The 15,752-nt window shown below is 40.0% G+C and overlaps 1 protein-coding gene across 1 annotated transcript in view; it reads right to left on the bottom strand.

Moving 5' to 3' along the window:
• Positions 1–803: 803 nt before the first annotated feature.
• LOC115117556 (uncharacterized) overlaps positions 804–15,752 on the bottom strand; it is a 36,428-nt gene continuing 21,479 nt past the window's right edge. The window contains exons 18-29 of the mRNA XM_065013623.1: positions 6,756–7,004; positions 6,524–6,553; positions 4,668–6,390; positions 4,388–4,513; positions 3,835–4,002; positions 3,079–3,135; positions 2,673–2,765; positions 2,086–2,169; positions 1,702–1,851; positions 1,390–1,545; positions 1,209–1,298; positions 804–1,084 (exon numbers count right to left, since the gene is read on the bottom strand). Coding sequence (XP_064869695.1) covers positions 937–1,084; positions 1,209–1,298; positions 1,390–1,545; positions 1,702–1,851; positions 2,086–2,169; positions 2,673–2,765; positions 3,079–3,135; positions 3,835–4,002; positions 4,388–4,513; positions 4,668–6,390; positions 6,524–6,553; positions 6,756–7,004 — 3,074 coding nt within the window. The 3' untranslated portion in view covers positions 804–936. The remainder of the gene's footprint in view (positions 1,085–1,208; positions 1,299–1,389; positions 1,546–1,701; positions 1,852–2,085; positions 2,170–2,672; positions 2,766–3,078; positions 3,136–3,834; positions 4,003–4,387; positions 4,514–4,667; positions 6,391–6,523; positions 6,554–6,755; positions 7,005–15,752) is intronic.

Raw genomic sequence — 15,752 nt, 5'->3', positions numbered from 1 at the left:
TTGTAAGCCATCAAGTGGACACTCTGTCCCTTCCCAGGGTTGGTTGTCACACAGTATGGGTTTGGTTGGCACCATGTTTGCTTGTAGTTTATTTATTTTATATCAGGAAATGAAGCAATATAGTATACACAGTCTTAGAATGCCATTCTTTGATCAAGGATATTTCTAACAAATTTCAGCATTTTATGCCTCGAATAACATATGACATTTTGAGTATGCACGTGTGTACGTGTGTTTGTACAGTGTGTGTGTGTGTCTATGCATGCATTTGTACAGGTGTGTGTTGGGGTGTGTGAGAGAGTGGCATCAAATCGTATTGGCCACATACACATATTTAGCAGATGTTATTGCGGGTGTAGTGAAATGCTTGTGTTCTTACCTCCAACAGTGCAGTCGCAATGTCCCACAACAATATGTTACAATGGGTTTGATCGTTTACCTGGCTACCCATCCACTTAGCTCCAGCCAAACTGACTGTTCTGATTGGTCCCAGAAACCAATGGGTTTGGCCAGAGATGGTGATGTCATCAACTTCAATACTCTGATTGGTTAGATTTATTAGAGACAATCCAATCACTGTTGAATTTGTTTTGTACAACTGCTCTCATTTTGAAGTCACACAAATGACTTCTAAGATGGTAGATTCAGACTGAATCAGACATTTTAAATCATTTCTTTCACCACTGACTTATGCCATCAATATGTGTCTTTTAAACAATATTTATTATTTTGTTATTTTGAAAGACTATCTGTGAAACAATTTGCATACAGTGAGGGACCAGAAATCTTGTCACAATGCAGTGGACAGATAGATGAGACACATTTTAATACTATCTATGTGTAGACATGTTTCTGAAAATGTGGACACAATCAGAATGTGGACAAGATCAGGACACAGGATGTTAGCTCCAGGTATAAACAGGGCTTTTGTCATGGTCAATATAGAATATTACAACATGGACTATCGTCACAATCTGTCTCTGAGAATGTTTCTCCTTCTAAAGTGCACTGAACAAATTCATTACAACTGAGCATCCAGTCCTTCCTGTCAGTACACTGGACAGTAGCCTTCCTGCATCTCTGCCTGCAGAGGTAAGAGATGATTTACACCAATTATGAGTTTCCCACTTTGTGATTAACTTCAGCTTATTGATTGGTTAATTTAAACTTCAGATAACCGATATAATATACAGGAAGTGCATGCTCACCCTGTGACGACTAACGTGCAGTCTGGGAGCGTCTTTGATTCACGTAAGCATTGTATTCCTTCCTCCAATAAGAAACCGATTACATTAACGCTGAGAAAGAGAATAGAAGAGTCATGAGTGAATCAGTAACACTGAAACAAGGATGTGAACACAGACTGGTAATATAGTATGTTGTACTCACGATATCGTCGTTAGGTTTGGACAGGCCTGGCTGAGACGGACTACACTGGTAGCACACCTCTCTGTCATGCTGCTCACCATCAGAGTTATTTCCTCCAGAGAGGTGTCATGGTGAAGCAGCGAGATCAGTTCATCAACATGCTCATCCCACTCTGGACTGGTAGAGGTCATTCAAATGACAGAAATACACAAACAGGCAGTAATCAAATCATGATAAAGAAAATATTTGACATACAGTATGTTTGTATTTGTGTGCAGACTATACAATACATGAATGTACTGTGGATATTTTATTGAAGCCCATAGTCCTTACTGTTGAGTGGGAAATAGCTGAAAGAAGCTTCTCAAGTCAAATACAGGATTGCCAGATAGGGTTAATTCAATTCTTCCGACTGCTGACTGGAACTGTAGAACTTCACTCCAACTATCGCAATCATTTAAATCGTTGTGTTCAATAGTAAACCTGAAATACAATACAAATACAACATTATTTTAATCCTGTACACATTATTGAATACTAATGAATGTGTATTCACTGTTTGGCTACAGTATATTGAGCAAAGTTCATTACTATATGGCAGCAAGTCACATATCAAGGCTTTTTAAAGGATATGTGATGCAATTCATCAGTGAAAGGCTCAATATTAGGTATTTGAGATTTGCTAAATTAGGAAGTATAGCACTAAGACTCCCTCACCTTAATTTGTCTACAGGGAGGATGATTGCAAGCAGGTCATCCACGTCAGTGTCTGATAGGTCAGCCACACGGCACACATTCAACCTGTCATCAGGAACGAATAAATATATTTATTTATTTTGTTATTTAGCAGATACTCGTATCCAGAGCAACTTACAGAAGCAATTCACTTTTTCACCGCGGATTCAAACCAGCCATCTTTCGATCACTGGTCCAACGCTCTTCACTGCTACACCTTACTTCTACACATTACTCATAGGAGGAAGTTAAACTGTCATTTATTTGTGATACAGTATCACTTCTTTAGTTCAACTTGAGTGCAACGAGTAGGCCAAAGAGTATTGGTAAATCACAGCTGTGTATCTTTATACAGGTTTGAAGCTGGGTCTCCCGTGCATCACAAGACTGGGTTAGCACAGTGAGCTAAAGCCTAGGCATTAGCATGGGGAGACAAAGCAAGTAGTCAGGTCCAAGACTCATCACTTGAATGTACCTCACTAAACCACCTTCATTACATGTACAATACATTCAGATATCCACCGTTTAATGTGTGATTCATGGTATTAGAGATGTGAAATGATACTTACTCTACATCACTCAAACTGTAGCCAGATGCTCGGATGGAGACCCAGATCATTCGTAGTTCTGACACTTTCAACCTAAGATGAGTTTGGGGAGTTCTTCACAGAATATATATATTTTTTAATTATTAAATGAATAACTTAATCAACAAGAAGTAATCAACCTTAATAAACTAAAATTACTTTCACAAGCAAAAACATTTATTTATCCACTGATCAAATAAATATAACTAACCTCATCGAAAAACATCTTTGCAACTGTTCATCTTATTTCATATCACAACTATAGCATGCAACATCATGCAAATACACATTTCTAATTAGTCTCTTGTGGACAGACTATCAAGCATCTGACCAAATAATGCAAGATTTTAACCGAGATTACTTTCAACTGATATTAAAAGATACTCACCTCACTCCATCTTTCTGTAGCTGGCCACTCAAAGCAACATTCCCACAACTATGAAGCCTGAGGAAACAGTGATAAGTCATATTCTTGATAATTTAATATACAGTATTATTGTGGAAATTATGTATTGTTCAATTTTGGTAACACTTCCCATAAATAATCTCCATGAATATCCTCATAATGCATTAAGCACATTATAATGCCTTATGATCAATGCATAAAGCATTGTGATGTATGACATACAGTAGTTGCTAACAACTGCTCACAGACATCTATGACTACACTTCATTTACATTTGAGACATTTAGCAGAAGCTCTTATCCAGAGCCACTTACAGCTAATAGATTTTGCTACAATCACATATCAGTAATAGTAAGTGAAGCTTGTAAGTCATATGCACATTTTTCCATTGGTGTACATACACTTTCGAAGAATGACCACATTCCTAGAGCAATATGACCAAGGCTGTTTAATGTCTTATGAAGCAGTGTTATAATGCCTTATAGGAAACTCTCAATAGGAAATAGTGCACTATATGTGCTCATCAAGGGGTACATTCTAATTCCCCTGTGCTTCCTGGAAGGCATGTTACTCTGTCTTGCACACCAAACATGACGGTGCATTTCATATAGGGCATTATAACACTTTATTTCATAAGAGATTATACTGCCTGTCTTTTCCATTTTAATGTAACTCCCAGTCAACTGATAATATATCATACAATATATCATTTAAATGAATGAAAGATCTTAGACTTACTCTATGCTTTCCAAGTCTGCATGTGCCTTATTGATGAGGGACATGAATTTGTCAGCTGTATTGCTGGTGATGGACTTCACTCCAATTTGAACTTTTCTGGTTTTGTGTTTAGTGAGACAAACAAGCAAGTCCTGTACTTTCTCATCAGAGAAGTTGGTCTTATGCAGACTGAAAAATACAGACAAATTGGAGTGAGGCACAGAAAACACATTTTATTTTAAAAACAGTCCCTAAAACATCCATATGGTAACAGAAACATGAATAGTAAATGTAATATTTCTTTATCAAACACATATATGAATCTGGTTATCAAACTTAATGAAGGATATTTGAAGGTTTGTGTGAACCATCACTAATAACAGACTAGTGTGGTTTGAATAATGTTGTTTCAAAGTAGTAGACTGATGGTAGAAAAGTTATTGAGAAATGATTATTCATATAATTGGTATGAATTGGTCTGAAGTTGTTGATGTAGAGATGCAGTACATTAAAATGGAAAACTGTTTATGGTGAATAAGGTTTGATATTACAGTAAAGATCATGTGATTCTTACTCCAGCTCCAAACTCTTTCCTTCTCCCAGTGCTGTCAACAGACCATCTAAATCATCATCAGCTAGGTCATCCACCTGCAACCTACAAACAGTATCCCAAAAACAACCAGTGGAGTGACTGAAGTGTCTGAAATAATTAGAGTTTAAATTAGAATAAATATCCATGTCCAAACTAAACATTTTGGCTACATTATGAGGTTCCAAGAGAAACATTATACTGAGCATAAATCAGTTTACATTATTATTATTAGGTGGGGAAAGGAAAATGCAATAATACTCACACAAGATCTTTACATTTTCTCAACCCTGGTGAAAGCATTTTCATGTTCTCTGCAGTTAAGTTGCACCCACTCAGACCAAGACTTTCAATGGACTTGCAGTGCTGAAGACAATACCTCAACACCCAACAGTCTGTGTTTGTCATGGGAGTCCCGGTCAGATGAATATCTGTGTATGTTTCCATGGCTTCTTTAACAAAATCATCTGCATGGAGCTCATATAGACAATGAAATGTGAAAAGCTGCATTGTACGTCTAACGATTCGATCCTCCTTTCCTTTTTCAATGACTTCCAGAATAAAATGTTTGAGCTGGGTCCAGATTCCTCGAGAACAAGAGATGTATTTTTTATCCTCGAGCCGTTTTCCCACTTCCTTGTTTGCGATGCCGAAGAGAAATTGAACTATGGGTAGCAGGTGACTGTTTTCTTTTCCATGTCGAACCTTGGAAAGTAGCTCTCTAACTTTCTCCTGAGCTTCCTCATCACCCAGTAACATGTATGAGAGGGCTGTGAAAAACTCCTGGAAGCTGAGGTGCATGAAGCTGTACATAGTGGTCTGACTTACTCTCTTCTTTTGGAGAAACTTACACAAGAAGGGGACTTTGGAAGGATCTGACACTGTCTGTGACACACTATCATGGTCAAATGACACCTGCTGCTCTTCCATTCCCTTTTCTGCCAGCTTGCCTAGTCCTTGGAGGATAGTAAGAGCTGACTGACCCAAATCCTGACAGTGGTGCTTCAACAGCGTGGCAACAAATTCAACAAAGATGGAGGTGGTGGTCTCCAGCGATTGTATCATCTCTGTGCCTTCATCAAACTGCTCCCTATAAACTGTGCAAATGATCCAGCAGATGACTGGAATGAAACATGCGGTGAAAAGTGTTTCATTTTCCCTCACAAAGTCATAGGCTTGATGTGAGTGTTTCTTCTGTTTGAAGAACTTCTCAAAGTAGACCTTCACGCCTTCCTCCGAAAAGCCCAATATCTCAGCGTATCTCACTGGATGTTTGACCACTCCAATCAGTTTGTCCAATGCTGTGGACCTGGTGGTGACAAGCAGGAAGGACTCGGGTAAGATCTGTTTCCATATCAGGCCACTCAGTGTCACTTCGGGGGAGCATTGTGTCCACGGGTCCCTGGGAAGGGAGTCTTTAGGTACATCAGGTGAGAATTTGAGTTCATCAAAGCCGTCTACCAGGAAGAGAACCCTCTCAGGAGACTGCTGAAGGACCTGCTTGATCATTGATGATGAACTCTGATCGTAGTTAAGCAGATCCATCAGACTTTTTCTCCCAGTGGCCTGGTTCAGTTCTTTGCACCTCAGGTGAAAAACAAAGTCAAATCGGTCTTCGTAAAGTCTTCCAAAGGCCCAGTCAGACATGATCTTCTGACTGGTAAATGACTTGCCAGTTCCAGAGTGGCCCTGCAGTATCACTGTTCTCTGAATGTCTCCGTGCTCGTCTGGATCAAACAGCCGCTCCACTTTGGTACTCTTGTAGGTCTCGCTGTCCCTCTGGTCCATGACTTGATGAAAGTTCTGTCCTCTGGAGCGGATCTCCTCCTCTCTCTCTCTCTGCTGACGGTGTTTCTGGATGATTAGGGGCTCAGTGTAGCGATCATCTAGCTTCACATGTTCTCCAGGGAGAGAGTTGTACTCCTGCACTGTGGCATATTCACCTCTGATGAATTCCTTGTACTTTAGGGTTGCTGTGCTTTTGTTCGCTACATGTTGATACGATAACAGAAAGTCAATTCATAATTTTACACATTTTTCTGTTGAAAACAAACAATGTTTAAATCATATTATTTGAATCATATTAATGTTATTTAAATAGGTGGAAGAGACATGGCTTACCTTGTTGAGCTCCTTGTTTGATGTGGAATTCTATGTAAATTATACAAATAATGAATAAATACCTCACATTAAAGTGTTATTACAGTACAAGTTTTCACACAAGATATTGTTGTGGCAGACTCTGACTACAACCTAATAATCCATTGAAAATGTTAAAACACAACAGTCAGTTTCACCTTTTCCTCTACAAACTGTCTCTCAAGAGTACATGTCTGTGTACATCTTCACTCACCCAAATCCTGGACCAGATTAGGTTCATTCTCCCTCAGTATGGAGAGAAAGGCAGATTTCACTTTGTTTCCTCCAGACTGGAGGGCTTTAAAGAGCTCCCTCATTTTGTCCTCATCAGTTCTGGCAGCACTGATGTTGGAGTACATCTCTTTATGAATCATGCCTTCAGAGAGCAGCTCATCAGCTATAGGCATCACCATGGTGACCCTCTGAATGAGCTGGGGCCTGTGTTCATCCACCAACTCAGCATCTATGGAGGGCACAGGTTAAACTTCATTATTATCAAGAATATACAGATTATTCATCCTTTAATTTGTGTGAATGCTTTTACAGTTTATATGCTTAGAATAGGAGTACAATTACATGTACTGAATGATATTGTGAAACACATTGAAGATAACAGACAGACAGTAACTAATTATATGGATTTGAAAGGATTTTTGTATTTGCACAGACAAAAATAATCCCATAACAATATTTCTCCATAGTCCATTATCACTAGCTTTGACTTAATAGCATTCCTTTAATGGACCACTCACCTGCCCGGTAGAGCATATTTTTAAAGAGTACTTAAAAAATATATATAACTTATTATTAATTTAATCATTCTTAAATTATGTTTTAGAGCTCAACAACCATTTTATAAACTTGCAATTTCCCATTGTATACACAATTAGTAAACAAATAAATAATTGGTAAATTAAGTTTGGCTTTGTTCAATCATCTTAGAATGTGTGTTTAAAAAAATATGGGAGTCCGAAGATGAAAACAATGATAATTTTACTAAATGGCATTGGTTGAGATGATAAAATATGCCAAGTAAAATGTACATGTGTCATTTAATTTGAAATGGGTTAAAAATAACCACCAGGTTGAACTGCCTGTTAAAAAGGTCCTAAATGGCACATGTCATCTTGTTTGATTATCATCTTGGTTACATGAGTAGGTTACATGCATGTCCCTTGCAAAAAAATGATTAGGGAAGAATGCAGCATCATAATTCTGCTCAGTTCAATAGCTGACCACAAGATGGTACTGTAGGCTACTACTTTGACATGTCACAGTTAGGAGACCCAATAAACACAATCAAGTGGTACGGTATAATAAACAGCAGACTACACACACTACACAAGTTTTGCTGCTAGTAGTTGGTAGAGTTTGGTATTTGAGGGTTTTGGCATGGGTGATAGTTGTGGATAGTTGTGGATCGGGGTTGGACTTAACCCCCCGAGGTTGTGCTGGGCCTCCTGCTGGTGGGGGCAGCCTCTGGTAGTGAACCAAGGTTTAGCTGGCCCTAGGATGTATACGCTCCCAGGACGTCACTGAGGACTATGTCAGGACCTATTTCCGACGTTCTCATGACTTTCCTTTAACTAGTCCTGAAGTCGTCACGTGATTGTCCCAAGGGAACATTCTCTCTGGGACCTTTGTGTAATTCCTGGTTTCAGGACCTTCTTGGGTCCAGGGGACGATGACACAATGTCCCAACCATGACACAACATCCCAAGAATGTTCTAAAAACTTCCCAGAGGATGTCCCAGGGACAAAGTGGGAACTAGACAAAACCTCCAGGGGACCATGACACAACACTCCAAGAAAGTCCTACAAATCTTCTAGGAGACCATGACACAACGTCCTGATGACTTTAGGAGACCATTTTGTGATGTCCCGGGGACGTCCTAACGACTCGTTGTTTGCAGGGAAGCTTAAAGCTCTGTTATAAACTACATATAACCTCAGGATTGACTGGAGCTTTAGAAGTGTATGAGTATAGTTCTGTATAGTCTCACCATATCCAAGTCTAACTTACTTTGATCAGACGACTCCATTTTGCTCTCAGGAAAGGTCACACCTCAGCACGAAGTCATCTGTCTCTTCACTGGTTGTCTACTAGGGAAACAATCAGTAAGGTACTGCAATGATATGCCCATGCAATAGATAACACATATATTTGGAGTATTTGACAGTTATTAAGACTTTAAAAAACAAAACAAGGATGACCAAGGTACTCTTAATAAAATTAAAATGCTATTTAAATTCATTGTTAAAGCATATTCAGTTCATGTTTTTTTCCCCACGCAAGCAGTTTGAAATGTTCCATTTAACAAGCTGTAACAATAAAAGCGTTTTAATTATATGAAGTATGTTATTAGACGACCAATTAACCAAAGACACCTTCTATTTACAAAGATCTACTGTATCATAGCAGCACTTCCTTACCTTCTTCTTTTCAACAAGATATTAAAACTAGTTCACTTACTTCAGGTTGAAATGTCTGTTTTTCTTTGACTCCTTGTGGCCCACATGCTCAATGTCAGTCCAGTTTCTTTTGTCCCAGTTTTCTACAGGAGGCACACCTTAAGGGCTTATTGGACTTTACCCTACCTGAAAAATCACACATTCCGTTTGCAACCTGTTTCCGATACATTTTAACTGTAGTCATTTAAAAAAAACTATACTAAACTAAATTTACTCCAAGCTTGCTTGTGCATGTGTTGTGAAAGCTATTTTAACATGTTAACATGTTACAATCTGATTACAATTCAAATACATCACAATAAAATGTGTTAGTGTGTAATTCTTGTACATCCAACACATTTTTAAACATGTACATTTCTAGTAGGCTACTCACCCCTCATAAACACAGTTGAAGGTGCTGTGTGAAATGTAGTTTTCTGATCTTTATGAATGTAGTGTTTTGTGCGCAAGTCAATTATTGCCAGGCAAGGAGTGGTCTACTTTCACAGGCAACATTCCTGTTTAACCCGTTCAGTAAGGTTGTGGAAAAGGGATTAGGAGATCTCAGTCACAGACCAACTGATTAGACCCGATGAAAACCTGTCCATAATGTGAAAATAAGAGGACCGTCTGCCTCATTTGATAATAAAGTTATGTTCACAACATTTTGTAATGGTGTAAAACCATATTGGGGTTGGTAAAAATTAATCAATCAATTTGTTAGAAGACAGAAAGACAAGTGTTACAGTAGACAGTGTTTTATTATTATGTGCCCTAGCCAATACTACTGTACATGCATTACATTCACTGGTAGAGTTATACAGTTTGTTCGGAAAGTATTCAGAAACCTTGACTTTTTCCACATTTTGATACGTTACAGCCTTCTTCTCAAATTTAAACATTTTTCTCATCAATCTACACACAATACCCCATAATGACAAAGCAAATACAGGTTTTTGAATTTTTTGCAAATCTATTAAACATTTAAAACCGAAATATCCCTTTTACATTACAATTTAGACTCAGTACTTTGTTGAAGCACCTTTGGCAGTTATTACAGCCTTGAGTCTTCTTTGGTTGGACGCTACAAGTTTGGCAAACCTATATTTGGGGAGTTTCCCCTAGTCTTCGCTGCAGATCCTCTCAAGTTATGTCAGGTTGGATGGGGAGCGTTGCTGAACAGCAAAGGGAATCCCAGGCGCGAGCTGCACAGTGATGCGAGCCTACCAGACGAGCTAAATGCCTTTATCATCACTTCAAGGCAAGCAACACTGAAGCATGCACGAGAGCACCAGCTGTTCTGGACGACTGGGTGATAACGCTCTCGGTAGCCGATGTGAGCAAGACGTTGACAAAGCCAGCGGGGCCAGACGGATTACCAGGATTGTGAACACGGGAGCATCATGGGGGGGGGGGACTGTACGCTAGAGTCCGCTCCATACCTCTTCTGGGTTATGGGTGGGGTTATGACGTTGAAGCCATGGGAGGCCGAGGATGATCTTGTGTACGGGTGCACTGATGATGAGGAAGGGAAGGCTTTCTTTAATCATGGATTCCAAGGTGAGGGTGAGTGGTGCTGTGATGTGTGTTATTGTCCTGGATCCTAGTGCTTGACTATCCAGAGCTTGAACAGGACAAGGGGAGGAGAGTGGGTATGTGGTGATGTTAAGGGAGGAGACGAGGGCCTGGTCAATAAGATTCACCTGCGGCATTGAAGTCCACTAGAGCTGTAGAAACAAAACTTGAAGGTCAGCCAGCCAGTGAAATCGTTACTGGGAAAGGTTCGTCGGAAAGTGATGATGATAGAATACTCACGCTTAACCCAGGAGACGGACAATCACGTGGCTGTCCCTCTGCTCACGTGGACCCCAAGTTAGAATGTACCAGACGCCGTTGAAGCTGGTGCCCCTCCTGTCCGCAAGGACAGAGGCCCAGCTGTCTATGACGGCATCGTTGAGCCGCGGAGAGGCGCGTAGCCCATGGGTTCAGACTCAGAATGATCAACGGAGAAGGGAGAGAGGCGATGGGGGTACTGATGCTCCCGAAGCAGGTTATCCAGACGGATGGCCATCGTGATGAGGGCATCCAAGGATAGGTTGTCGTCAGCTATGTGACGTCCATATCTGATCCAACATGACACTAGATGGTAGCCTAGATGCATCTGATTCCTTTGTAATGGCTCTAATTCATTGGTTGTGCGAATATTCCCTCTTGTAGATAAGACATGTTTTATGATCATATGTCTTCTTACTTGGATATTTTTCATTGAGTAGATGCCCAGATTTGACTGAACTAAGGTATCTGTCTATAGCTTAGACAATGTGTACTGAACTGAGGTGTCTGTTTATAGCTTAGCCAGCATATACTTGTCCATGGAGTCCCCAGGCAGAGTGACGGGGAGGGAGAGGTACTTTCCTGCTGCCTGATATACTGTAGACCACTCTGTTCTTCAAGTACGTTGGCAGGTATGGGTACTTATATACTTCCTGGAACTCATGATAACCATTAACATCTGGTGTAGACCCTAGACTATGGCACCCCTCATGTCTCTAGTATAACTGATGATGAACAATATTTCAAGTTTTAGAAATCCGAAACCATCAGGAGACACAAGAAATCCTGATTGAACTTCTCAAAAACTCGCTAACGGGATCGATATGACAACAGCCAGTGAAAGTGCAGGGCGCCAAATTCAAAACAACAGAAATCTCATAATTAAAATTCCTCAGACATACAAGTATTCCACACCATTTTAAAGATACACTTCATGTTAATCCCACCACAGTGTCCAATTTCAAATAGGCTTTACGGCGAAAGCACCAAACGATTATGTTAGGTAATGGGAAATTTTAATTGTAACCAACAAAGCAGTTTTAAGTTTAGAAAAAAATATTTACTAAATAAAATAAAGTTTAAAAAAACTATAATGAGGCTATATACAGGGGTACCGGAGGTACAGGTTAGTCGAGGTAATTGAGGTAATATGTACATGTAGGTAGGGGTAAAGTGACCATGCATAGATACTATATAATAAACAGTGAGTAGCAGCAGCGTAAAAAAAGGGGGGGCGGGTCAACGCAAATAGTCCGGAAGAGCTGTTCAGAAGCCTTTTGGACCTAGACTTGGCGCACCGGTACCGCTTACGTACATAGGCTTAATGTACACATGCTCAAACTCCTACACTTTTGATAGACTTAAAAGGGCAAGCTGTAGTTGATACATCAATTTTTGGACTTATAAATTATATTTACAGTACCAGTCAAAAGTTTGGAAACACCTACTCATCCCATCTGGTTTGCGTTTAGTGGGACTATCATTTGTTTTTCAACAGGGCAATGACCCAAAACTCACCTCTAGGCTTTGTCAGGGCTATTTGACCAAGGAGAGTGATGGAGTTCTGCATCAGATGACCTGGCCTCCATAATCACCCAACCTCAACACAATTGAGATGGTTTGTGAGGAGTTGGACCGCAGAGTGAAGGAAAAGCAGCCAACAAGTGCTCAGCATATGTGGGAACTCCTTCAAGACTGTTGGAAAAGCATTCCTCGTGAGGCTTGTTGAAAGAATGCCAAGGAGCTGTGTTGGGTCACTGTCCTGTTGAAAAACAAATGATAGTCCCACTAAGCACAAACCAGATGGGATGGCGTATCGCTGCAGAATGCTGTGGTAGCTATGCTGGTTAAGTGTGCTTTGAATTCTAAATAAATCAGAAGGTGTCACCAGAAAAGCACCATCACACCTCCTCCTCCATGCTTCACTGTGGGAACCACACAGGTAGAGATCAATCCTCCCCTAACCTGGACGATGCTGGGCCAATTGTGTGCCGCCTAATGGGTCTCTGTTAGGTATGCGTAACTGGCTGTAAGGAAGTCAGGCGCAGGAGAGCAGAATTTGGGTAGCAAACAGAGCCTTTTATTTAGGCGAACAAAAACACACGGCACTAAGAACACTAAACACAATACGGGTGACATAACCCAGCGCAAACCAGTGTAGCGTGCACATACACGAAACAACAAACAATTCCACACATAGACATGGGGGGGGACAGAGGGTTATATACATGTCTAATACCGACGGAATTGAAACCAGGTGTGTAGGAAAACAAAACAAGACAAATGGAAAAATGAAAGGTGGATCAGCGATGGCTAGAAAACCAGTGACGTTGACCGAACAAGGGGAGGAACCGACTTGGCGGAAGTCGTGACAGTCTCCCGGTTGCGGCCTGAGCATGGGATCGAATTAGGATATGTATTGACACAGCTAGCACTGAGATGAAGTGCCTTAGACTGCTGTGCCACTCAGGAGGCCCGTGTGTCCAAACTGTTGAATATATACATATATCAATATATCAATGAGCCCAATCTGCTCTCCATGTCAACAAAATCATAAACAACAGAGTAGGGCTGTTTAATAAGTCCTTCGTTTTGGGGTCATGCTCAGGTCAAATCATTTGGTTGCTCTATACTTCCATAAGTCCTATTCTTGAAGATCAAGGGGTATAACATTTATTGGAATGACTAGATTTCTGATAGAGTTTGGTTTTTAATGTAAAGAAGTAATTTAATCGTATTATTATGTGTAGTAGAAAGCGATGGGTTAGAAGAAGCCTACATAACCAACCTACAAAGTAAAATTTAACATCCATATATGGCCAGCTATGTAAACTTTATCATTGATTTATCCTACGAAAGATGTCGTTCAATTGGTAACATACATTTTTTGATTTCTTCTAATGTCTATTAAGGGGGAAGTTGTCTAAAAGTAACTGAATGTAATCAGATTACGTTACTGAGTTTGGGTAATCCAAAAGTTACGTTACTGATTACAATTTTGGACAAGTAACTAGTAACTAACAGATTACATTTAGAAAGTAACCAACATATATCAAATCAAATCAAATTGTATTGGTCGCATACACATATGTAGCAGATGTTATTGCGGGTGTAGCGAAATGCTTGTGTTTCTAGCTCCAACAGTGTAGTAATATCAAAATATTCACAACAATACACACAAACCTAAAAGTAAAATAATTTAAGTACATAAATATTAGGAAGAGCAATGTCGAAATGGAATAGACTAAAATACAGTAGAATAGAATACAGTATATACAGTTGGTCGGAAGTTTACATACACCTTAGCCAAATACATTTAAACTCAGTTTTTACCAATTCCTGACATTTAATCCAAGTCAAAATTCCCTGTCTAATTTCAGCTAGGATCACCACTTTATTTTAAGAATGTGAAATGTCAGAATAATAGTAATGAATAATGATTTATTTCAGCTTTTATTTCTTTCATCACATTCCCAGTGGGTCAGAAGTTTAGATACACTCAATTAGTATTTGGTAGGATTGCCTTTAAATTGTTTAACTTGGGTCAAACATTTCGGGTAGCCTTCCACAAGCTTCCCACAATAAGTTGGGTGAATTTTGGCCCATTCCTCCTGACAGAGCTGGTGTAACTGAGTCAGGTTTGTAGGCCTCCTTGCTCGCACACACTTTTTCAGTTCTGCCCACAAATGTACTATAGGACTGAGTTCAGGGCTTTGTGATGGCTACTCCAATACCTTGACTTTGTTGTCCTTATCAAGCCATTTTGCCTTAAGCCATTTTGGAAGTACGCTTGGGGTCATTGTCCATTTGGAAGACCCATTTGCGACCAAGCTTTAACTTCCTGTCTGATGTCTTGAGATGTTGCTTTAATTTATTCACATATTTTTCTGTGCTCATGATGCCATCTATTTTGTGAAGTGCACCAGTCCCTACTGCAGCAAAGCACCCCCACAACATGATGCTGCCACCCCTGTGCTTCACGGTTGGGATGGTGCTCTTTGGCTTGCAAGCCTCCCCCTTTTAACTCCAAACATAACGATGGTCATTATGGCCAAACAGTTCTATTTTTGTTTCATCAGACCAGAGGACATTTCTCCAAAAAGTACAATCTTTGTCCCCAAGTGCAGTTGCAAATCTTAGTCTGGCTTTTTAATGGCGGTTTTGGAGCAGTGGCTTCATCCTTGCTGAGCGGCCTTTCAGGTTATGTCGATATAGGACTTGTTTTACTGTGGATATAGATGCTTTTGTACCTTTTTCCTCCAGCATCTTCACAACGTCCTTTGCTGTTGTTCTGGGAATGATTTGCACTAAAGTACGTTCATCTCTAGGAGACAGAACGCGTCTCCTTGCTGGGCGGCATGATGGCTTCGTGGTCCCATGGTGTTTTTTCTTACGTACTATTGCTTGTACAGATGAACGTGGTGCCTTACGGTGTTTGGAAATTGCTCCCAAGGATGAACCAGACTTGTGGAGGTCTACAATTTTTTTCTGAGGTCTTTGCTGATTTCTTTTGATTTTCCCTCGATGTCAAGCAAAGAGGCACTGAGTTTGAAGGTCGGGCATGAAATACATCCACAGGTACACCTCCAATTGACTCAAATGATGTCAATTAGCCTATCAGAAGCTTCTAAAGCCATGACATCATTTTCTGGAATTTTCCAAGCTGTTTAAAGGCACAGTCAACTTGCTGTTTAAAAGCACAGTGTATGTAAACTTCTGACCCACTGGAATTGTGATACAGTGAATTATAAGTGAAATAATCTGTTTGTAATCAATTGTTGGACAAATTACTTGTGTCATGCACAAAGTAGATGTCCTAACTGACTTGCCAAAACTATAGTTTTTTAACAATAAATTTGTGGAGTGGTTGAAAAACGAGATTTAATGACTCCAACCTAAGTGTATGTAAACTTTCGACTTCAACTGT

This window comes from Oncorhynchus nerka, linkage group LG9b, assembly GCF_034236695.1.
Source record: "Oncorhynchus nerka isolate Pitt River linkage group LG9b, Oner_Uvic_2.0, whole genome shotgun sequence".
In the NCBI taxonomy this organism is placed as follows: Eukaryota; Metazoa; Chordata; class Actinopteri; order Salmoniformes; family Salmonidae; genus Oncorhynchus; species Oncorhynchus nerka.
Note: the sequence above shows the minus strand (reverse complement) of the source record. Positions and strands in the feature narration are given on the sequence as shown.